Source organism: Condylura cristata, unplaced genomic scaffold (genome assembly GCF_000260355.1).
Source record: "Condylura cristata isolate star-nosed mole 26May11 unplaced genomic scaffold, ConCri1.0 scaffold00002, whole genome shotgun sequence".
Classification (NCBI taxonomy): domain Eukaryota; kingdom Metazoa; phylum Chordata; class Mammalia; order Eulipotyphla; family Talpidae; genus Condylura; species Condylura cristata.
This window is the reverse complement of record NW_004567103.1, coordinates 46,362,215-46,387,966: the sequence shown is the minus strand read 5'-3', so window position 1 is coordinate 46,387,966 and position 25,752 is coordinate 46,362,215. Positions and strand designations below refer to the sequence as shown.

The 25,752-nt window shown below is 37.5% G+C and overlaps 1 protein-coding gene across 1 annotated transcript in view; it reads left to right on the top strand.

The window, feature by feature from the left end:
• Nucleotides 1–25,752, top strand: part of MYO3B (myosin IIIB) — a 354,102-nt gene that overhangs the window by 178,834 nt on the left and 149,516 nt on the right. The window contains exon 23 of the mRNA XM_012725499.1: nt 24,177–24,256. Coding sequence (XP_012580953.1) covers nt 24,177–24,256 — 80 coding nt within the window. The remainder of the gene's footprint in view (nt 1–24,176; nt 24,257–25,752) is intronic.

Here is a 25,752-nt window from a genome sequence, read left to right as displayed (position 1 = left end):
AGAGGTCATCTGGTCTAACTTCCACTCATTTGTTGACTCAGCTCACCATTCTGCTATCAATTTGGAACAGGTGTATCACTGTCCCATGTATATGCCCACTGTCTACATACAGTCAACTTCTCTTTGGTTACTGAGTCTTCCTCATGCCAGAAAAGCAGGAAGCTCGGGTCAAAGAAGAAAATTTCCCTGTCTACTTGGATCTTACTCCTTTGATTTACTTGGGATTCTGCTGCTTTTGACTGAACAGTCACCAGATATACTCACAGCTCTCCAATCAAGAGTTTTATATTTTTAATGCTTTGCCTGGAAACAGTTGTGCATATGCTTTTAAGTAAGGAGGAGGAGGAGTTTCTTCATTGTTCATAATTTCCTTTTCTTTCCATTTCTCTCTTGAAATCACTAGCCCTTGAACATACTGTGGGACCTTTTGCACACTAGAGAGGCTTTTAGGTCTGACTTTTAGCAACAGGCAGAGGAGTGAAAAAAATCTAATTAAGAACAAAATCATAGCCTGCAACTTTTGCTTCATTTTAACTTAGAAGAGAAGTTGAAACCAGATTCTTAACTTTCTTCAAACAGGTGCCTTTAACCCAAAGAAATTGAGTCCCTTTTCATATAGACCTTCCTCAGGCACAACCAGGATCTGATTCTTAGTCAGCTCCCAGCAGATCATGGGCAGGAACAGGACTGGTGATACCTTTCCAGACACAGTTTTACACTCATTAGGCAGCTTTTGTGCAGACCGCTGACACTGCATAATAGGAGATGTACTCATGGAAATAAAATCTATGCAAATGATTTGTCAGCTGGCATTTACACTGTCCCATAAATATGAGTAACAACTTGTCAAATCTGTCCACAAGTTTGGAATTTATAATTTTTCAAACTTGGCAAAACAAAAATAAGCTCACAGCCTATGGGACACTAGGTGGCACTATGCAAGAAACCAGGCTCTGCAGTGAGCCTTCTGCTTGCCCTATGTGATTACCCAGAGCCACAATAATGGGTGAATGGAAACAAAGAGAAATTGTCTGCTTTTTTATTTTCCTCCTGTCTTGTAGCTCTTTCTAAATGTTGACTTGAAACTACTCCACATCACTTTCAGAAAACAAAAGTGAAATATAAGACAAGAAACAAACATGTTTTCTTGACAGCCATCCTTGTGTTCCTGAGTCCTTTATCATGCATAATAATTTCTTATGAAATCTTAACATTTATTTTCTCTGCACTTTGAATATAATTAAGAAACCATGAATAAACATCAAAATGAGTCAGTATGATTCTGTTTTTTTTCCTGAAATTATTCATGTAACAATGCCTTGGATCAACAAAAATTTATAGAATAAGTTCTAATAAAAAGGAGTTTAGACAGCCAAAGGAGATATAGAGCTAAGGATTTCATAATCTTGCCCCAAGTAACTTATGTCTACCATCAATTTCTGTCTAGAATCAGACAGTAATTAATCACCTTATGTTGGTGATATTTGCTCTCAAACCTCAGCTCTAAAGAGATTGTGCATCTTATGTTGGAGGTCATTATATTTATTGAGCTTCCAAATTTTAGAACATCCATAGTATATTTGGCTTTATTACATTGCAGCCTTTGGAGGTGAGAAAACTTACTGGACAGAAATAGGTTGTGCTATTTTTGCTGAAGTTGCAAGTGTTTGTTTTAGGCAGGTGTGCCTTATTGAGGGAGATGTGGCTGTCCCTCTCTGCATTTGGGCTGGAGTAAGGCTCCACACATGTTGCTATTTTGGAAGACCATGCTAATAATTTTGGTGCATGACAAGCCATTTATTTGGTCATATTAAGTTTTACTTATATTGCTTAACCCTCAAATAATTGTTTGGCGAGCATAGATATTAGGCTAGTTACTTTACATAATTCTTTTATGGGATGAACTACTGTGGAAGGAAAAAGGCCAAAGGTGGGAAGTCTTGGAGACTAGTAGCCTCAAACTTCGAAAACAGGTTCAATGTCGGACTCCTCAAACTCAAGAGGAAAGCCCCCTAAGGGATGCTGGCAGTGCCCTGGCTCCTAATCTTGGTAGGTACGTGGATGTTTTCTTTATAATACTCTTTATGTTGTACTAAGTTTTGCACAACTTTGTGTATGTGCATTCTATTAACATCATTTTCCCCCAACGATAGGAAAAAAAATGTCTTAAATTGCAAAGATGCAAAGAAAGCCTTTTAATTTCCTTACCTACACTTTCCTGCCTAGTTTTGGTCAAGGATTCCTAGTCACAAGAGTGCTGCTACACTTTGCTTTCCAACATAGGTATGAGGGCAGCTCCTGTCCTTTAAGTCAGCCTCCTCTGGACTGTAGGGCAGAGAAAAATTCATTAGAGGGTATTAACTTAGGAATATTGTCCTTGGTCAATCTCTTATCAACTTTAAGAGGATGAGCCTCTGTATATTTGTGTAAAATCATAATCTAGTGGGCATTTCTTTTTCCCATACTTCCCTCTATATTCATATTGTACATGTCCCAAAGATGGAAAGGTTAAAAGAGAAGGGAGTAAAATCCTGAATGCCAGGTTTGTCAGTTCCTCACAGGTGTCTGATGCCCTTACTAGCTGTCCCTTCTGCTCTCACACAGCTATACCTGGGGGAGGAGATACCTGTGTCTGTCTCATTCCAAGATCCTTAATGGTAATCAGGTAAACTAAGGCAGCCATGGCCAGATTCTGTCTTTCTGTATACTTTTGTAATCACTCTTTAACTTGCAAGTGGTCCCCTCCAGTTATGGTGAAATTTTCTTTGTAACTCTTCCCTTTGGGTAGGAAATCTTCTGAAGACGTTGTATGTGAATATTTGATGTGGCAGTAACTGCTTTCTAATCCTTCAGTTAGGGCTTTTCAAACTGAATGAGCTATTACAGGAAGACATTATAACAAGGTTTCATGACATACTTTACTGTTTGGGGAATGTTGCACTTAACTACTAGTAAACTAGAAAAAAGTTCAAAAAGCTTGGGAAGAAAGTAGAAGGGGTTCAAAAGGAACTTGAAAATCCGTTTTTGTCTTTGAATTGTGAATTCTGACTTCCAAATAGTGGCTTGGGGTTTTAAAGGAGTTAGAACATAGGAGAAACTAGACAAACAAAAGAAAAGGAGAACAGGGATCATCCTCTGAACCTCAGTGTTTGGTTTTGCATAAGAATCTGTAAGTTTTGTCTCCATTGAAGTCTCCCTGAGGTTTCAGGTGTCCCCTTTGGAATTTGATTTGAGAAAATAACAGTAAAGTCTATCTTGATTTCAGTTGTCTCCCTTTTTATTTGGCTGGGGAAGGAGAGGAGATGAGCTCCCACATTGTATCTGAAGAGCAATATTACATCTTCGTATAAAAATACATATTGCTGATTATCTTTGCTTGATTCTGTAACTCCCAAAATGCAGTATTTAGATCTTAATAGACCCTCTCAGGGTTTTTCATTTTCCATTTAGGATTGCTCCTCTGTTTTTGGCAGTTCAGCAAATGGGCTGACAGGGTGAACTACACCAAGTGATAAATTTTTAGGGTCCCAATATGGACAGTGCTTGGCTCTTCTTGAAATAGAGGCTCTACCTGAGCCAACTCTGTCAGGGAGCCTTGGGAAGGGGGGTGGCCTGATTCTTTCTCTTTTGAATTTGGATGTATATTCCAGCCAATAGAGGTTTCTATATTTAGCATCTATTTACCTGTAACACTGTATGTAGGTGTTTTCTAGAAGGAATTAAAGAAAATTCAAGTCAGAACAATCATGGATAGAAAGTAGCCAATCCTAAATTATATAATGGATGAAATAAAAAATTATGGATAGGCTTGTTACTCAGTAAATGGGAGAGAGCATTATAAGCACAGTGTTTATACTGGGAAGAATTCGGGTAAATATTATGGGTCAACTTGAGGAAGACTGCTCTTAAATAAGAAAGGCTTCTTTTGGTGGCACAGCTGGTTGAAGCACAGCATCAAAAAGCTGAAGCCAATTCAACATGTGTTTGATCCCCGCCCACTCTTGAGGTGATCCACATGGTGCGGCATGTGGATCACCTGACCCTGCCTGACCGGCCTGCTTCGCCCCTCAGCAGAGTACTTCCTCAGTCAGCTTGTTCTGCTCCCCACTCTGTCTCTGGTGAATCCTCTCACCACCCCTGAACCTCTGGCCTGTACTCCAGCTCTGTATACATAAATAAATAAATCTTCAAAAGAAAAAAGGCTTTTAAAAGATTTTTTTTGAAGATTTATTTATGCCTACAGAACAGGCAAGAAGTATAGGGGAGGTGAGAGGATTCACTGGAGACAGAGTGGGGAGCAGAACAGGCAGATCAATGAAGTACACTGCTGAGGGGAGCAGCGGGCAAGACAGAAGAGGTCTGCCTTGCCACGTGGATCACCTCTACGGCCGGGGATGGAACTCCCATTGAAGTAGCTGCAGATCGCTTGCAGTGCTCTGCTTTAACCCACTGTGCCCCCAAGGAGAGCCTAAGAGATTTTTTTTTAATGGAAAACTAGAGAATATTGAGTCATCTAGGAGTAATGAGACATTCTAAGCAGGGTCTGCTCCGCCAGAACAAAGGGAGGTGACGGTAGGATGATTAAGTGCTTAGGACTTGAGGAAAGAATCTTGGGTGAGGAGAGAAGCAAGATGGAGAAAAGATGTCAGGCTGCAGAGCTTGTGGGGACTCCTGGGCTGCTCTGAATTGCTGCAGGGAGAGCAGGGACACGTTGGGCAGGGTGTTTAGGACTGAGTGGAGAAAACTAGGAGTCTGTATGGAGCTGGGTGTGACTAGATGCTGAGGCAATATTTTTACATAACACTTTTAGATCTAGTACCCATTATGAGTTAGTTGTATGAAACTGAGGCTGAGTTTCATTTTTTCCTTACAGTTATGTCCAGTTACTCTCAAATCACTTTTGAGATGATTATTTTTTCTCTATTAAATTGCTTTTGCATCTGTCAAAAATCAATTAGTTATATTTGTGTGGGTCTGTTAGACTGATCTCTGTATTTAACTCTTCACTCATGTCACACTATCTAGATTTTTGTAGCTTTATGGTAAGTCTTAAAAGCTTTAATTTTTTTTTAAGATTTATTTATTTGTGCATACAGAACTGGGTACAGGCCAGAGGCTCAGGGGCGGTGAGAGACTTCACCAGAGACAGAGTGGGGAGCAGAACAGGCAGATAGATGAAGTACACTGCTGAGGGGATCAGCGGGCGGGTCAGGAGAGGTCTGCCACACCATGTGGTCATCTCCGGGGCAGGCGGGAATCGAACTCATGCGGAAGCGGCTTTAGATTCTCAGTGCTGTGCTTTAACCTGCTGCGCCACCAGGGAGGGCCAGCTTTAATTTTTTTTTTTCCAAATGGTTTTGACTATTTCAGTTTCTTGCTTGTCCATACAAATTTTAAAAACAACTACCTAACACCTATAAAAAAAAATCCTGCTTGAACTTTATTCTAATTACATAGCATTTATAGCTCAATTTGGAGTGAATTGCCATCTTTGCTGTGTCGAATATTTCAATCCTTGAAGTGGAATGTCTCCTTAAATTTGAATCTTCTTTAATTTATTTGCTATCAGCATATTGATCTCATATGTGTTCCATTAGATTTACATGTAAGTATTTAATTTTTGGAACATAATTGTTAAATTTTGGGGATAATTTTGGCTTTAGTTGGCCATTGCTTAATATATAGAAGTATAATTGATTTGTGGGGCTTTCCCTTGTTTCCTACAACTTTGTTAAAGTCACTTACTAGTTCTAGGAGTTTTTGTTTTGTTTTGTTTTTATTTTTGTAGATCCCCTGGGATTTCCTTTTAATTTTTTTACATATTTTCTTTTTTTTTCTTTTTTTATTGCTTTACTGGCCAAGTCTTCCAGATAGTGTGAATAATGTGATAAAAGTAGTGAGAGAAGTCATCCTTTCACTCCTCATCTTGGAGGGGGAATACATTCAGTCTTCATCTTAGTCCAAGGTTAGCTGTGTTTATGTAGGGCACTACACTTGCTGTTCCTCTAGCTGGAGCATTTTTTTCTCAAGGCATATCAATGGCTAGCCTCTTCACTTCCTTCAGAAATTTTATCCAAATCCACTTTTCTTCGCTACCCTTGTGAAAATTTCAATGTATTCATCATTTTATATCCATAGATCCTGTTTCTTGTTAATGAATCTACATACCTCAGTACACTAATTTCAGTTATAAGGCACAAAGAACCACAAAACTTTTTGCAGATATGACTATGAGGATTCCTCTTGAAGTAGTAAGAGTTTGAGTCTGACCTCAGGATCAGGGCAGGTGCCTTGGGAATAATAGCATTCCACTGTAAATAATAGCCACTGTTAGTTTTTTTAGCTTCTCATTTTCAACAGCCTACAATTAGAACTGAGGTTATCTCACGGGAAGTGGGAGGGTGCAGAGCAAAGGCAGATGGACTCTGAGTGCCTTGGCAGTGGATGAGTTGTGGTAATGGACATTTGAAGAGGTGTGAACCTTTATTTTTGGATCATACACAGTGTAGTTAAACCCGTGTTACCTCAATAAAAAATACAGAAATAAATCTATAGATTTATAGAGCTATACAATTGAGTCTTTGGTTTACTTAGCTATGCAGTTAAGTCTCATGCAACCATCTTGCCTATCTGAGAAGATTATAAGTTCTATAAGACCATGTCTTCTATTTAATTTATATACAGAATACATTGTTCAGCCTGTTAACAAGCTTTATACCTCCTTGTTCTGCTGTCTGAAGTGATTGCTTTCCCTCATATGCACTGTCATCCCCACACCTTCCTCTACCCCTTCCTTGCCTCCAAATCTTTTTTTCCCTCTCTTTCCAAAAAAGTACAAAATCACCTTTTCCAGGTAGTTTTCTTTGTGGGTTGGGTGAAATTCCCAGCATCACTAGTGTGTAAGTTTATAAATACAAGTTACGCCTACTTAGTTGACTCCTGCTCCTAGTTCCTTGAGAGGTGTTGGGCACTCAGGAATGTTAAGTCAAGTCTGTCCATTCAGGCAGACAGACAGCTGTGAACAGACTTTCTTGGCCATCTCCAGAAAAGTTGAAATACATAAGAAGTGTGGATTATCCTATGATTTGTGGTGCTGGGCTTAAAACCACCAGTCTATTTTAAGAAGTCCATTTTAAGAAGTTGTGAAATACAGAGAGTTGGAATTACATCTAGAACTAGAGGGGTAAATGTGAACCTTGTTAGGACTCAGGTGCTCTAAGACCACCGATGTAAATTGCAATTACACCCAGCATTTGAAATCAATAGCCTGTCTCCTTTTGGGCTGGAGTGAAGCAGGTGGGAACTTTCCCGGAAGCAAAGAGCACACATGTGACTGAAACACAGACTGAGAAGCACAAGATCCACATGTTGGCTCCTAAATGTGGCCACCCTGAGGGCTGTAGTGGATATATGAGCATTCTCCCTTACATGACTGCCACAGCTGGGCAGGAGTACTGGTTGAAAGACCTCTGCCGCTTCTGTAAAGTTCTCTAAGAGGCTAGATACTGCCCTTTAGCAGGTGAGGAGAGGAAATAGAGGGTCCAGGCAATAGCTGGATAGTTCCAGGAGAAACTCCAAATCTTCTTATTTCTCCCTTTATTAATAATTTTCAGCCCTTTGTCTGTAAAAATATCTTTGATTTTCTGGCCCTCCCTGGTGGTGCAGCGGGTTAAAGCACAGCACTAAGAAGCTTAGGCCACTTCCGCATGAGTTCGATTCCCACCTGCCCCGGAGGAGATCCTCTCCTTACCCTCCCGCTGCTCCCCTCAGCAGTGTACTTTGTCAATCTGCCTGTTCTGCTCCCTGCTCTGTCTCTGGTGAATCCTCTCACCCTCCGCATCTCTGGCCTGTACCCAGGTTCTGTATGAATAAATTAATAAATCTTAAAAAAAATCTTTGATTTTCTTTCTTAAATTTGTTCCATGCAGAATGTGTATGCTGTGGTTGAAGCTGGGGAGGAGAAAGGTCAGGGTAGGAGAGGCAACAGAAGACTACCTCTTGAAATTCTTTGTTTTTCCTATCGCCCCCTCCCCCATGCCTTTAGATTTCAAGTATGCATTTTTCATACATTGTTTTCTTTTTTTTGTTTAAATATAAGCACATTAAATATTTATTTTATTTTTATAAGTTTTCTAGTTGTTACTTCTAACTCATCAGCTTGAGAGGACCCTGAACATCAGGGCATAGGTGGAGATTGACCTGTATCATTTGGCAGGTTTGATTCTCTGAACTAGCTTCCCACCTACAAAGTGAGGGGCTTGCACGAAGAATCTTGAGACTGATTAGACTGGCCCCTAATATCTCTAGCCCAAACCTTCAGTCTTGAGTTTCTGTGGTTTGAACACTATCACCTATCTTTTGCTCATTGATCTTTTGCACCTTATTGTCCAGTGTGATGTAAAATATTCTATTATCCACATTTTAAAAAGTAAAAAGAATCAGAAGGTCCTAGTCCATAAGGACTATTGTAACAAAATACTGTGAATTGGGTGACTTATATACATCAGAAATTTCTTTTTCACAGTTCTAGAAGATGAGAAGTCATAGCTCAAGGCACCAGCAGATTTGGTATCTGATGAACCTACTTCTTTGACCATAGATTATTGTCTTGTTGCTGTGTCTTCACATGGCAGATGGTCAAGGAAGTTCTCTGGGGTCTCTTTGTAAGGGCATGAATACCATTCATGAGATTTCCTAATCACTATTGAAAGGCCCTGCCTCCACATACTGTCACTGAAGAATAGGATTTAGCATATGAATTTGGGAGGAGTCACAAAAATTCAGAGTATTGAAGAAATCACATTAATTTTAATAATGTCTTTACTCAATTATATAAAAATAATGTGATAATTAATACAAATGATCGAGGTAATTTTTATTGTCTCATTTTGCTGTGGGTTTTTGTTTCTGTGGTAAATCTTTGAAGTCTGATGTATAGTTTATACTTATCACATATCTGAATTTGGACTAGCCATAGTCAATGTGTTCAGGAGCCACCATCTTGAATAGGCCTTCTATAGAATTGCCTCATTCTGCTGTCAGAGATAGTGCAAAATTGCCAAAGAGCCCTTCGTGCTGGTCCTCTCAAAGAAAATAAATTCTTGTTTCTTAGTAAAATAAAATTTTACTGCATTTAGATTTGACTTCAAGCTATTTATCAGTGTGTGAGAGAAGCCTTGTTTTGCAAAGTTCCAGCACAAGTTTTTTTTTTTTTTAAGATTTATTTATTTATTCGTACAGAACTGGGGTACAGGCCAGACATGCGGAGGGTGAGAGGATTCCCCAGAGACAGAGCGGGGTACAGAACAGGCAGATCGATGAAGGAGGGTGAGAGGACTCACCAGAGACAGAGCGGGATACAGAACAGGCAGAAGTCCAGAACTGGGGTACAGGCCAGACATGCGGAGGGTGAGAGGATTCACCAGAGACAGAGCTGAGTACAGGAAGATCCACGAAGTACACTGCTGAGGGGAGCAGCGGGCGGGTCAGGAGAGGTCTGCCGCGCCATGTGGCAGGCGGGAATTGAACTCATGCGGAAGTGGCTTAAGCTTCCCTGTGCTGCGCTTTAACCCACTGTGCCACAAGGGAGGGCCCTCCAGCACAAGCTTTTTAAGAGTTCCTTGGCTTTCATTGCAAAGATAGGATAGTTCCATATTAATGTCAAAAGCAGGGTTTATCCATAAGTATGTTTTATGAAACACAGGTTTATGGGAAGTGAAAAGGTATGCTATAAATAAGAGATTTCCATGGTTAAGAAATGTAGGGATACTATGAAAATCCAATAGGTATCTTACTGCAGAAATAGCAAGAGAACATTACATACAGGGTTTCCAACCCAGTAAGATGCTTTTTGTGCAAAGTATCTTGATGGTGATGAGTCAGGTGAAACCCGCTGAAGCAATACTGATCAAATGCTGAGACTGTTTTCCAGGCAGTCCTTTATTCGTCTTAAATCCATTTTCAAAAGTTTGCATGTTCTTCCAGATCTGGAAACTTGTTGCTATTATGTTCTTGAAAAAGAAAAATTAAAATAAGCTTCAATAATGAGTTGTGATAATGACTTTAATATTGGAAAAATTAATATCTGTTGTAAATCACACCCATTTTCTTTCCCCAACACATTTCAATAGTTCTTTCACATTTCCTAAATGTGACAGTGAATGTACGTTACATTTTTAGGTGGCAGTTCAATTTAAAGACATTTTGTTTTATTTCTTAATGATCCTGTGAAGATAGCAAGTATGGCAGTTCTGATTTTTCAAATGGTCAGAAATGTAAAAGGAATAAATTCTTCTTTCTGCCAGCTTCATAGAAAAGAAATATGTTCCCATTTAAGATGAAAGGTTATTGCTGTTATTTCATTTCTCATTGGAGAAAAAAATCTCAAGGCCATTTACAGTTTATTAGTTCACTTCACTATAAAATCACTAATAATGGGACTCTCAGGTTTTCCCCTCTCCCTTACTAAAAGATAACTTCAGGCACTTCAAATCAAATGAATTAGAAGAAAGCCATTATAATTATAATTATCTTTCTGCTTAGAATTGGATCACAACTGAGCACTTTTTTCCCCTAAAATTTGGGTCATGTTAATAAAAACTGCATTTTTGTCTTTAGCACATAAGACCAACTTCTAACAGTCTGGCCCATATGTTAGGAGTATATAAAAGTTAATCATTCTGCTCTGGTGCCAACGTGTTGTGTGCAAAGAGAAGCTGTAAATCACAGCTGTGTGAAGTAACAATTGTGAACTTTACTGGGTTGCACATGTGAGACATCACTAAACTAAGCAAAATGTCACTTAACTGAACTTCAGAGTTAGAAGTGGAAAAGAAAACCATGAGATTCACATTTAGTAGAGGGGCTCCATTTTTTGAGCTTCACAAAGGTAGTTCAAAACCACAACTGTTCTCAGATGATTAAGTTTGGCTAAGCCACAGCAGTAGTGACTGCTGGGTACTCAGAGGGATCACTGTGTAGTTGACCTGGTTTGGGGTGTAAATGACCAAAAAAATCCAGACATCATGTAAAATCAACTAGGTTCAAATAGTTTGATGAGGCAGCAAGCCCACTCAGTGGTCTGCTTTGAAAATGATCAAAAACCCTGAATTAACCACAGAATTAAGCCATCCCAGTTGTTAGATGACAACAGCTTCTCTGCTGACATCTGACCTTGAGCAAGAGACTTGAGTCTCTTTGCCTCAGTTTCTTTTCCACTCAGCATATTAAATTATACATCTAATGGCTACAAGTTTGTCATATTAAATCATGCATTTCACACACTTAGCACAGAACCTATTCCATTTCAAGACATTCAGTAAATGTTAGTATTAAATGCTGTTAACTCTTCATATCTGGAGTATAAGGACAAGTACAGGGTGAAATATATTTCTATATTTATACCTTTATCTTATGGATTTTTTTTAAAGTAGTAGGTAATACTATAATGTAATCCTCTGGGTTCCCTCCATCCAACCCCCTTCCTTCTTTTTCTTTTGTTAAGAGCTTGTGCTTTCTGTGTTTTAGAAATAGTGCCATATGATGGGAAACAGGAAAGAATAAGTCCCCAAATTGTAAACACTCAGTTTATTTTCTTTTCATCTAACCTAACTTTTAACAAGACAGTAGAAAATTAGATATTCCATAAAATTATAAATGCTGATTAACCAGAATTCCAAATTAATAACTTTTTTGTAAACCTCATATGTTGAAAAAATAGTCATTAAGCTGAGTCCAGTGATTCAGCTTAAACCATTTCCTTGGCTGACTCGGACTTCCAAGGGTTCCACGTGGCTCCAATCAAATCCCTACACCACCAACATCTGCATCTCTGCTCGCCACTGAAACTCAGTTAACTATAAATTTAACAGGAACATTTTATTCCCAAATCTTAGTAAACATTCATCTAGTTCTCTGGATGATGAAACCCAGATACTAAGAAGGCAGAGCTGAGAGCTGAGACAAACCCCTGGAGGTTTGACTTAAGAACTCACAGATTTACCCATGTCACCTGTGCAATTTAGACATCAAATGAAGTAGTTTGAATAAAACGTCTGAAAGGAGCATGACCTGTATATCAACCAACAAAAATTGAAAAAGTATGGAGGGAAATAAGGTGAGCAGTTCTAGAGCATGTCCTGTTGAATGGATGTCATGAGTAAAAATTTAATGAATGATTTCACTCATTTACTGTGCATGTGTATTTATTGAATAGTTACTTTGTGATACGCATACTGTCACTAAGCATATAGTGTGGTAAATAGAATAGACTTAGTGCCTGCTCTCATTGAGTTCAGGTTCCAGTGAGGAGTCACAAGACACAGTTAACACTGTGAATCTAATTAACATTAGATTCCTGGGTAGCTCTTAATGTTACATCAAGGAACATCTTTCTCTAGAAACATTTAAATCATTACTATTTCATTCAGGTTTATTATTCATCCCTGGTGCTATACTAACTCTGCAAAACGGTTCACAGTCAATTGCTTATCTCCTTGAGATAACAAGGCATAGTGTTCTTGGATGAGTGAAAGAAGAATCTATATACTTAAGTTTGTCAAAAGGTGTTAGATACTATCATCTTTAGAAGGCAAGGGTATAAATCATTAAAAGTATTTTTCTGGTACTTTGGAATGTCTTTAATAAACTGTTTTTTAAGTATCAGCTATGTGTGGGGATTTTACAGGTCTTACAGCAGATGTTAATGTAATATTTTTTATTAATAATTGAGAATAAAAATACTTAGTGCTTGGATGCAAAGAGTCTCTAATCTCTATAAGGAATCAAATAATTCCTAAAGATAATTATAAGAGAGTATTTGTGTTGTTTTAATAGGTCTCAGACACAAGTGCACTGACTAGCCACATTTTCCAAAATTGGCATAGAACTTTGTGATGCTTCTAGAGTTCCTTCACCAGAGAAATAATATTTTTGTTGTTTTTTAATTTTTGAATAGATTTTATTCTTTAAAAAAATAATTGCATCCAAACTCTGGGGTAAGACTTTAATTTAGGGAGTTTTTGAAATGTATCACAGTTCTATAAAGCAGACCTTTCCTGACCCGCCCGCTGCTCCCCTCAGCAGTGTACTTCATCGATCTGCCTGTTCTGTTCCCCACTCTGTCTCTGGTGAAGCCTCTCGCCGCCCCTGCAACTCTGGCCTGTACCCCAGTTCTGTATGCACAAATAAATCTTAAAAAAAATATATTAACATCAGTTTCTCAGGGTAAAAATACCCCATTTAATAAATTACACACGGAGAACTCTTTTATACTATGTGAAGGGGCACTTCAAGGAGAGAGGAAGAAGTTTTATATCATGAGGAGGGCATGGCTTCAGATAACAAAACCTTGACTCTGCATGTAGGCCCTGCCTTTATATAGGTTTCACCCATGAAAAGATTGTTCTTAGAGACATTCCTAAATCTGCAGTCTTTAACATTTTCTCTTGAGGTCCTTAGGGCCTTAGTTCACCTTAGCTCTACATATCAGTGTAACACACATTGGAACAAGCCGCCTCTGGACATGAAAAAGTCTATCTGAACCCTTTGGGGAGATCCAGTCCCACACTTTATCCACCATTATCATATCGCACAGAGTATATTCACTGTCCTGTACTCTGCATAGTCATCTGTCTCTCAGTGTCCTGTTCATTTTTTCTCCATAGTTTTGCATCAGAATGTCATATAGTTGGAGTCATATACTATGTAATCTTTTTAGATTGTCTCATGTACTAATATCTACTTAAGGTTCATTCATGTCTTTTAAAGACTTGAGAATTTATTTTTAGAGCTGAGTAATGGTCCATTCTCTGGATACACCTTAGTGTATCCAACCTACAGAAGGTAAATTCAACCTACATCTTGGCTGCTTCCAGTTTTTGGCAATAGGCTTTTTTGTGTGTGTGTATGTTTTCAACTCCTTTGGAAAATACCAATGAATGAAATGCTCCTTGCCATACTATGGTAAGAATATATTTATTTTTGTCAGAAACGTCCAGAACTATCTTCCAAAGTATCAGCACTGATTACTGATTACTGTGGGAATCCCATCGCAGTGAAAGAGTTCCTGTTGTTCCACATTCCTGCCAATATTTGATGTCAGTATTCTGGACTTTGTCCTTTCTAATAGGTGTGTGATGGTGTCTTGCATTACCCTGATGACATATGATGTGAAACATCTTTTCAGATGCTTGCTTTTCAATTTATATGTCTTATTTGGTAATGATTTTTGTTAAAGTTTGACCCTTTAAAAATTATTTTCTCATTGAGTTTCAATAATTAATTTTATATTTTGGGTAATAACAATTCTGTGTCAGATATGTTTTTGCAAACGTTTTTCCTGATGTTACTTATTCAATAGTATTTTTTTTTATCATTTTTATTTTTGCATAGAGGACTGTGGTACAGGCCAGAGGGGCAGGGGCAATGAGAGGATTCACCAGAGATAGAGTGGGGAACAGAACAGGCGGATTGACTGAAATACACTGCTGAGGGGAGCAGTGGGCGGGCCAGGAGAGGTCTGCCTCGCCATATGGGTCACCTTCGGGGCAGGGAGGGATGGAACTCATGCGGAAGTGGCTTCAGCTTCTTAGTGCTGGGTTTAACCTGCTGTGCCACCAGGGAGGGCCCTCAATAGTAGTTTTACTGCTCTGACTAGCTCTCTAATTTGCATTCATGGTAAAAGTTCTTGGATCTCCTGGCCACAGGTATCAGATAGTATTTTTGAACCAATATACTGTTCCTTGTAGTTCCCTGTCACAAAAGTTCTACCCCTCTTACACCACACCATTAGACATTGATCTAGGTAAAGTTGCACAGCTACAAAATTAGTGACCAGCTCTGTGGGTGCCATGGTAGAAATGCTATGCTGCATGGGTTGACGACCATTGATTTACTTTAACTCCTCATTTGACGTATAACGCAAGTGAGTAGAAGTCATCTAAAGCCAGTGGCTAACCTGGGCTAAGAATATGGGTATCTTGACTACCAGTCTAATGTCCTTTTCATTGCTTCCATGCTAAGAGGAAGAATCAAAGAAGTGTTTCTAGTTCCAAGCATTCAATCACCCTCCTGAACCATTTTCTTTTTGGCTTTTTCAGTCTTAATTTAAAACACAAGGACACATAAGACTGTTTCACACAGGAAATTACATAACTGATCTACCATCAATAGATAAGGTATATTAAACTTGGGGGATTATCTGGAGTAATTAGTTTATTTGCTTCTGCCTGGGCATTTTAATTAGGATTGTGTTCTTAGACTATGGAATGTTAACCTTTCTATGTACAACTACCTGAACCATCTGAGATTTTTTTTTAAGACTTTTGCTCATTAGTAGTTGTGCTAAATATGTATTTTCAAATAAGACTGAGAAAGCCACACAAAACTTGAGAAAAGAAGATGGTGCAGAAGGGTGACTAAATCCATCTTTGTCCACACAGATGGATGACTCTACCTAAAGGCCACTAGAAGAGCAGAGTAATAAAGATTTTTGTTCATGGTCCCACCAGCCACAAAGAATGCCATAGCAAAAAGCCTTCCTTTTCTATGTTTTCTACCCCTCCTGCAGTTGCCTCCATAGTTGACATTTTCATTGGTAGGAGAGGCAAATATTTTTTTTTTCTTGTGTGAGTAAAAAAATAGATGTTTTTATGCTCTCCTAAAATGTAGCATTAAAAGTGAAAGCCTTTGGGAATTTACAAAGTCTCTAGAGTTTTTCAAGTTCTCTCTTGTAGTTTAACATTCTACATCTTCCAGATAGAATTCCTTTCCTGGAGAACTTCTCTTAATCCTTCAAGATCTGGTTTATTACTGTCTACCATTCAATTTCTCTCATTCTCTGAGAAAACTTAGTCTTTGGTCCTTTCTTGTCACTTTATTTAGGTTTACTATAATACTCTTCATTCTGAATTGTAGTAAGTTATATGTCAGTCTTAACAGCCCTAAAGCTTCTCTGGGCTGTGTTCTCCATAACATAAAGAACTATATTTTATTCATCATTGTAAGAGTGACAGAGAATACTTAATGCATTATTTTAAAATGTGAATGACTTGAGCACATATTTCAAAGAAGCCTTCTTACCTGGACTCTAATCAATAGAATCATTTCATAAAAGTTTTCCTTTGTTCCTAAAATGTCAGATGCTCTGCCAGCATCTCACCTGAGTGAAGTAATACACTTATCACCGTTAACAAATTAGACCTGGATTAATTTTCAGAGGGGTAGAGCAACACTGATAGTTTGTAATATAGGAGGTTTGATGGGACCATGGAGTTCTGTGATGCCTGGAAAAGTTCAAAGGTGAGGCAAGGATACTAGAAGAATTGTTTGTTGAGATAGAGAGGAAACACACATTAAAACCATGTTGCTGCTTCTGAAATAGAAATAGAAACACTAGGAGTGTGAGAAATGTGACTATATCCTTTGTCTAAATTGCAGTTTTATCCCAAGACTAGCCCTAGTTTTACTAAAAATCACTCTATGTATACGTATGTTGCTCTGAGCTGGAAAAAGTGAGCTTCAAATGTCAGTGACAGATGAGTGCTGGCAGGTATGTGTATGTGGATTTCATTTTTTTCTGACTGGGGGTCAATTTCTCAGATATCAACAGTGTAGGCTCCAGACTTCTATAAACATATCATATCATGTGACAGCCATGTTTTTTTGCAAATAATCTCCAGCAAAATATGTGAGGAAGGTAGAGGATACCTAGAACTTTTTAAACCTAGCTCTATCTAAAGGGAGATTCTTCTCAGTTAGGTACATTAAGCTGATAAATCCACCAACATGTCAATAACATGCAGAAAACAGAGGTGCAGCTCGTTTTTGACCAGGTTAAGAAAGGGAGGTTTTGTTACTTCTGGAAGCATAGGGATGATTTTGCACAGTTGTTGGTGGGATGACATCCTCATTATGAGTTATTACTGTTTTTTTATCCCTCAGTTCTTCAATTTTAAAATCTCTGAGACATAAATTTTAAAATTGTAGTTTACATCCATAAACAAAGAAGGAAAAAACAGTGAAACTATTAGTTTAGCTTTTTTCAAACAGATTAAGTCTAAAGGTGTTTATTATGCAGACATTCTTTAAGGTATCAGAAAACTGCCAATTAAAAGTCAATACAGAAAAAAGGAAAAAGTTTCTTTTGGGCTTTGAATTTCCCACGTGCATACTAAAGGCAAGGTTGTGGATTCAGAAAGAATGCATTTGATAGCTGTGAACCCTTCCTCAGTAAATCAGCTGAGACATTGGATTGTTTTCCTATTTTCTCTTGATTTCTTCCCTTCTCAAAACTACCTCTTCTATATATATATACATAGATATATGTGGGTAAATTATCCATTTTACTTATATTAATACATTTTCTATCCTTTTTGACACATTAAGTGTACTGGGAACTCTTCCATGCACACCTCTTCCCCCACCTTCACCCTCCCTCTTTATCATATATAAGTGAGCCATATGGTATTTATTTTATTTTTCTCTGTTGGTCTTATTTCATCTAATGTAATCAATCCTCTCTAGGTCCATTCATGTTTTTACAAATTCTCCCTCTCTGTCTTTCTCTTATACACACACACACACACACACACACACACACACACACACCCCTACTTAGTTTTCATGTGCCTATTGGCCATCTGTTTCTTCTGGAGAAGTGTCTCCTCTTTGCCCATTTCGTAACTGGATTATTTTTCTTGAATTTTATAAGTTTTTTAAAAATAATTTTTGTTTATTAACTCCTCTTTGCCCATTTCTTAACTGGATTATTTTTCTTGAATTTTATAAGTTTTTTTTAAATAATTTTTGTTTATTAACTCCTTGCCTAATTTATGATTTGCAAATGTCTTTTCCCATTCACTTTTCATTTCCTGATAATTTCTTTGTACAGAAGCTTTTGAATTTGATATAGTCCCATTTGTTTATTTTTGCTTTTGTTCTCCTAGCTTGTAGAGATACAGCTGCAGAGACATCAATAAGTCTGATGTCAAAGAACTTATCACATATATATTCTTCTATGTGTCTTATGGTTTCAGGTATTATGTTCAAGCCTTCGGTGCATTTTGAGTTAATTTTTGTATATGATGTTAGATAGTAGTCTAATTTCATTCTTCTGTATTTGCCTGTCCAGTTTTCTTAACACCACTTATTGAACAGCCTTTTCTTACCCTATCTTATGCTCTTAACTCCTTTGTTATGTATTAGTTGTCCACTAATATTTTTTAACATACAAAATACTGTAGATGTCTTACACAAGTACTGAATGTATCTCCTTGGCATTTTTTTTTTTTTTTTTTTTTTAGCTACAGTGCTGTTACCTGAATTTCTAAATGTTGCAGATATCACACTGACATAGGTCTGATGTTAGTGTGCAACTGACCCAGGCATCCCAAAGTGTTAAAGAGTATACACTCTTAAAAGAGTTCCAGTCACACACACAAAAAAAGCAAAGGAAGTCAGTGTGAAAGATTTTTAATAGAATTGAGGTGTGTGTGTGTGCACGCGCACATGCATTTGTGAAAGAGACAGACAAAAAGACAGAGGAAAAGGAACAAGAAGAGATTTCAAATAACAGATTCCCAGTAAGACCCTCCCCACCAATTCCCTCCCTCTCCCCCCCCCCCACAGCCCCCAGTTTAGCCATTCGCTCATTGGCAAATGCCCAACCAATCAGGTTTGACTCAAAGAAGGTCACTGAGACTGGAACTGAAAGCACCCTTTGGCAAAGAACTATAAGAGAGGGATTAGGCAGGCCCCAGAGAGGGGGAAATTCAACATTCAAAATACATCACACAATATGAGGTCAAGGTTACAGCTACTGTTGTTTCTGTCAAGGAATAGGAACAGGTTCTCCATATGTCTCTCACCCATGTGTTTCTTCCAAGCATCTCTACATGTCTCTCCTTCACATGTCTCTTTCTCCCCTTCACTCCCCATCCTTTTAAATATTGCTCCTTGGCAGCTGTCCCCCATTCAGGAAGCCTGACATGGCCTGCTGGGAGTTGTAGTCCAAAGCGGCTGAGTGTAAGTTGAGGCAGGGAGTATGGCATTTTCAGTGTTCCTCCCCCTTTTGCAAAGATGTGCCTAGAACACTTGACATCCTGTACATTACCAATGTAAGCTGTTGATAAGACAAAGTGATATTTATTGCTTATTGTAGTTAAGGGAACTTACTACCTCTAAAATTTTGGTAATGTTTTAAAGAATGAAAATTGGTCAAAATTTATTGAAAGATCAAGTTTGATTGAAGGTGGATCTTCCAAAGTGAGAGAACTTAATTACGTAAGTCCATGATTGATAGAAACAGCAAGGGTGGATTGTAAAATGAGGAATTCATAGGATCATTGGGTATAAACTGTTGATATTTTCTACTGAAGAGTTTTCCATGGATGTTGGGACTATGGGGAGGTTGCTGTAGTGAAAAATCAATTTGCTTGGATAAGTAAATACTAGAAGAAGAACATCATCTAATGGAGATAGGAATAACACAAGATCATTTTTATGTAGACAATGTAATCAGGCTGCAGATAGAGAGGTCTGATGCACCATGTGGATTAGCTCACTGGCTGGGAAGTGAACTCTTGCCTCAGTGGCTGGTTAATAGTTTGATAGTGTAGAGAATTTAACTTCTGGGGCACCAAGGAGGCTGTAGATTGGTTCTTAAGTTCATTTATCTGCTTCTGATTAGTGGGCAAAAATCTTCACACGGAAGATTGCAGCGTGGAAATGTGCTATCATAATCAGCAGATGATTTTGGTTCTTTGTAGCCAGACTCACTAAAAATGGGTGAGTCTGGATGTTTCACTTTCGCCTAGAAGTTTCAACATGGCAGTTAGAGACAAGATGGAGTCTTTTTGACTCAAAACAGGTTCCATCATATTATGGTGTGATTTCATTTCTTTGTACCCAATCTAACTCTAGGCTACTCAGTTTTAAATTTTTAGATTCATTTAGATAATTTAATCTGGTAACAGATGAATTGGATTTTTTTATTTACATCTCCTCTTTGTAATAATTTTACACAAATCTTTTCCATTTCAATACAACTTTTCAATCTTGTATTTGGTTATTAGCGTATTTAATATATTGGGGAAGATTAAACAAGAAAAATTTCTCAAAAGAGTATCTACCGGCTAGCACCACTAGAACCTTGCAACAAATCCTGTAAACCCAGAGGGGGCAGCAGAGGGAAGCTGAATTTTATGCATGAGTATTTAAAATAGTAACCTGTCATTTGGGGCAGTTCAGGTGACTAACGGTGAAATCATGGGTGTTGGGTACTTTCCAAGAGATGAAAGTACCTCTTACTTTCCTCTAAGCAGGCAGAAAATCTTTTGGAAGTTCCAGTGCTGTCTCATGACCACTTGTCTCTTTCCCTTTAAGCTGGAACCAGAGAAATTGTGTGGGATCATTGTAAGCTCCATTTCGGATTCTTTTTTAACCCAGTTCCCACATAGGATATAAATTCCATTAGATTGCTCTGACTTCCGTTTTCTTTCCCGACACACGTCAGTAGTCACAGTTTCAGGAAGCACAGGAGGGTGCTTTGGGGCAATGAGGCATCCTTAGCTGAAGAGGCTTTCTAGGGGTGAAGCACTGAGAATGCTTAACATCTGAAAGAAGTGTGAACACTGTATTTACATTTAAATTAAAATGGAAACTTCTTATAGGTTATGTTTCTGAAAGGTGTGTGTGGTGCATCTGCTGAGGTCTATTGTTTATTCATGCTGTAAATCCTTTGAAATGTGTTAAAATGCTTCCCACTCATTATAAAGCTCCTGCCACCCCTGGATTACGACTTTGATGTCACCAATCCTGCTTCAAAGGGTTCTTTCTGGGCTATTAATCACAGTTTAGCCTCTGAAAATATCGCCAGAGAAAACATTTGGACATCTTTGTGCTAGACTTGCTAAAAACTTTGAAATCTTGAGTGTGTTGTATAGACACAAATTATAGCATTCCTTTTCACTGACAACTTTTTATTTTGCTATAGAATCAAATGACATTGTAGGTAAAAATGCAAACAGATCTCTTGCACTTGGATTGGAAGCAAAGGATCTGAGAAGAGGGTAAGGGTGGGTGGGTGGGTGGTAAGGAGGGGAGAAAAGAGTCTGGGCAGACCACTAAGATTCTTTAGAGGTAAAAAGCTGTAGGAATCAGACTGACCAGGAGATTGTAGTTCAAAGGGGCTTTGCTTTATTCTTTTTTCTCATCTTTTTTTTACTAATCAGTGCAAATTAGTAAGATTCCCTGGTTTTCTCTTCCCTTCTCTCTCCTTTGAAAACAGTGCGATCGGTTTATAGCAAGTAATAATTTTAATAGTATAGCTAACTATACTATCACAATGCTAGCTGACATGAAATGAGTGTTACTTTGTAGCAGCCTTATGTTGACAAAATTATTTTTGGTGAATTATCTTGTTAAATGCCATTAACAGCCCTGAGAATTAGGTAATACTGTTTTCATGTGCTAGACAAGGAAACCAAAGTTCTATGATGTTAATTAACTTGTTAAAGTTCGCAACCCTGGCAAATGTAAAGACCTGTCAGCCTCAGGACTCAGAGGCTGCTTGCCCATTTTGTCCTCCCTCACACCAAGGGCATCTGTACTGCCAGATCCACTGATCAGTACCAGTGTCTTAAACCCTTGCAGTGATGTTCTCTGTTACCCAATTTTTCTTGTGGGAAAATTCTCAGAATCTTTTTTCTTTCATATTTATCTCTTTGAATGATTAGCAGTGCCCTCATTGGAGACTTTTATTATTGTGGTAATGACATACAATATGAAGTCTACCTTCCTAACACATTTTTAAGTGTGCAGTCAAATATTGTTCACTATGTATTTGTACGGAAGACCTCTAGGATTTTTCCTTCTTACATGACTGATGCTCTGCCTGTTGAACAGGAGCTCCCTACTTTCCTATCACTTGGTAAATGTTTATTTCCTTCTCATGGCTATTTGTGAATACAGCTACAGTGAACATAGGGGTGCAAATGTCTCATTGATATTCTGTTTTAAATTATTTTGAAAAAAATTAAATTATTTTGAAAAAATATCCAGTATCATCTGACAGCTATATTTTTAATTTTTTGAAGAACCTATATCCTGTTTTCCATAGTGGCTATGCTATTTTACAATCCCACCAACAATACACACAGTTCCAGTTACTCCACATCTTCACCAATACTTGTTCTTTGTTGCTGGTTTTTATAATGAGCATCCTAGCAATTTTGAAGTGATATCTCATTGTGGTTTTGATTTACATTTTCCTATTGTTAGTAATACTGAACACATTTTCATGTACCTTTTAGCTATCTGTATATTTTATTTGGAGAAATCTCTTATCAAGTCATTTTTTCTGGTTTTTTTTTTTTTTTAGTCAGGGTATTTTCTTTCATTCAATTTTTTGTTGTTGTGTTGTAGGATTACCTTTATAGTTTGGAAATTACTCTGACCAGATATATGGCTTACAAATATTTCATCCATTATATAAATTAATTTTTCTCTGTTGATTTTTTTCCTTTGCTGAGCAGAACTTTAGTTTAATATGCTCCCTTTTGTCTATTTTTGCTCTTGTCTGTGCTTTTGGTGACTTGTCAAAAAATCATTGCCAAGATCAAGGCTTTGAAGTTTCTCCCTATGTTTTCTTCTGGAAGTTTTACAGTTTTTAGTCTTACATTTACTCTCTGATTATTTTGAGTTGACTTTTGGTGTAGTATAAACACCATTTTTATTCTTTTGCATCTGGCTGTCCAATTGTCAAAGAACTATCTTTTCCCATTATATAATCTTGATATCTTTGTCAAAGATCATTTTACTATAAAAAGTTATGAATTCATTTCTTATCTCTTCTGTTCCATTGGACTATATGCTTATGCCAGTACCACATTGTTTTGATTATTGTCACTTCCATTTTGAAAGCAGGAAACATGAGACTTTCAGCTTTTTCTCGTGTTTTGGCTGTTTGGATCAGATTTTAGGATTTTTTTCCTCTGTCTACAAAAAAAAAAAAATGTTGGGATTTTCATGAGGAGGATTACACTGAACCTAAGACCTCTTTGGGTAATATTGACATTTTGACTCTATTAAGTTTTCCATGAATATGCTAAAAGAGAAAATTTTACTCACTTTGGCATACCACTTGGCTTGGTCTCTCTTGGTTGGCTTTTAGTTCTCCATATAAGGTGATACTTACTGGAAATATTGAGAGAAAGCTGTCTGATCCTTCTAGAAAGCTGTCTAACCCCTTACTATATAAGTCCAAGTTATAACTACATTTTTTACTTACTCATCACTGGAAACCCCCACATATATGTACAATGCATGTATTAATTTTTGTTTTTCTCATGAATCTTTCTTTCTAATTTTCAGTGTCTCAGCCAATAAACTTGAGATGAATTTTTTCTCCTTCATGTCTTTTCATTGATTTGTATCTTCTTCAGTTTCTTTTAGGAATATATGTGTAATTTTCAGCATACAAATCTTTTGCCTCTTCAATTACATTTTTATATATTTTATTCTTTTTGATGCTTCTGTAAATGGAATTGTTTTAACTTTTCAAACTTTCATGATTAATGTATAAAAGTACAGCTAATTTTTAAATGTTGGTTTTATATCCTACAACTATGCTGATTCGTTTACTAGTTTCAGCAAGTTCTTTGGTGGAATTTTTATGGTTTCCAACATGTAAGATCGCATCACCTATGAACAGAGGTACTTTAACTTATTTCCTTCTGATTTGGATGACTTTATCTATTTTCTTACCTAATTGCTCTAGTAATAACTGCCAGTAGTTTGCTGAACAGAAGTGGTGAGAATGGATATTCTTGGCTTGTTTCTGATATTAGAGGGAAAATTTTCCATTTTTCACTGAGTATATTTACTATCAGCTTTTCATATGTGGCTTTTTCTATGTTATGTCAATTTCCCTCCTAGTTTATTGGATGAATTAGAGAAATATTTATGTTTTCATCTTTGCTTAGGAATCTGACATAGTTTATAGTATATTTGTAATCGTTGTGATTTATATCCCTAAAGTTTTAAAATTCTAAATTTTCCAAATTCAGAGCAAATCATTTGAAAATTTTAGAGAAATACAAGGACACAATGGGAAAAATTATTTATGATCCTATTGTTTAACTTTCCCCAGTTTAACCTCTTTGTCTTTTTTTCTTCAGGTAACTTGGCCCAGACAAGAGCCAGGATAACAGCAGCCTCAAGATCTTTGCCTCCACATTTCAGTGCTGGGAGAGCCAAGGTAAGGGACAAGGTCCAAAATAATGTGGGCCATAGAGCGCTTCTACCATAGGGATGGTCAGGAGTGAGTAACATTAGTTCCCTTTACCTGGTCAACTCCCTGGGCAATCTGAAAAAGAGATTGAATGTGTTTAGAAAGTGGGGATCAGGAAATGTGAAATATCAACTTAAATCATGTATCAGAAAGGGAAAGTTCTTCCTCTGCCTACTTAAATTTAGAAGTTGAGGTCCTATGAATTAGCTCAAACTGACAGGTTAACAAGAGACTAAAACCAACGTTTTAATCATGTACATATAGAAGCTCACTGAGAAACTGACTCAAAAGGGTGGTTAGAATTTGGGATTATCTAAAGTAAAAATGGAAATCAACGAACAACTATAAACCAGAGACATTCTTTGGCAATGGAGAGTGGAACAGGATCAAAACTGGGGCAGAAGAGAGCACGGGACTATGGTGATGGCACAAGGGTGACTTGGTGGGAAGCCCAAGATGTACTTCCAAATATGTCTGATATGAAAAACTGTACAAAGTGAAGAATAATGTAAAAAAAATAATAAGCTAAATGTATTTAAAAATACAAAATGTAAAAAGAAAGAATCTGGGCTATCTACCATTTTAGGGAAAGAAGAGAAGGACAATGTAGGGCCTATACTCCATTTCTGTTCACAAATAAATAAATCATTTTTTAAAAAGTTATATCAAGCCACATAGAAAGGCAGTTCTGTTTAAAAAGTAAGGCTTTAAAAATAGAACTGGGTTTAGAACCAGATGTGGCCAATAACTAGCTGGCAGACAATTACTAGCTAGAAAATCTCTGAGCCTTAAGTTCCTTATGTGTAAAATAACACTAATAATAGAATCATTTTGAAAATTCAGTGATATAACAGAGGCAAGGTATTTAGTGCAGTGATTTCACATCAGAAACAATACATGTTTTATTACACATATTTGGATAACCGTCTAAAACCCCATCCATGGAGGCCATGGATATACAGAAGCTCACTCACTTCCTGTGGGTTTGGGTCTGTACCACAGCTTGTAAAATACGCTCATGACAACGTTGAAGGCTGAAAATACTGGCTTGAGAATGCTAATACCTGTCTTCCACCTTTCCATGCACCTTTGGAACTTATCACTAACCTAAACTAGGTGAACAAGGGGGCTCACATTACTTCTTTCATGTGTAAGAGGAGGTAGTTTTTACGAATCAGCTTTTTCTGATTAGGAAATCAGAGACTCTGAGAAACCCAATACCACATAAAATAAGTAGAAAATCCACAATTTGAAAGTGTGTTCAATTCCAAACTTTTTGCTATATAACATGTAATTCCTGAACCTAGGAAAGCTGTCCTCTTTCCTCCTAGAGTAGGTAACATCTAAACATCTAAAATTTCTTGTAGAGACCTGTTTTTGTTTTTCCTTTTGACATTCCCATCTTTGGAAAGAAGTATTTGTTAGATGATGCCAATAATAGAATTCACTTTCTTGGTTGTTTC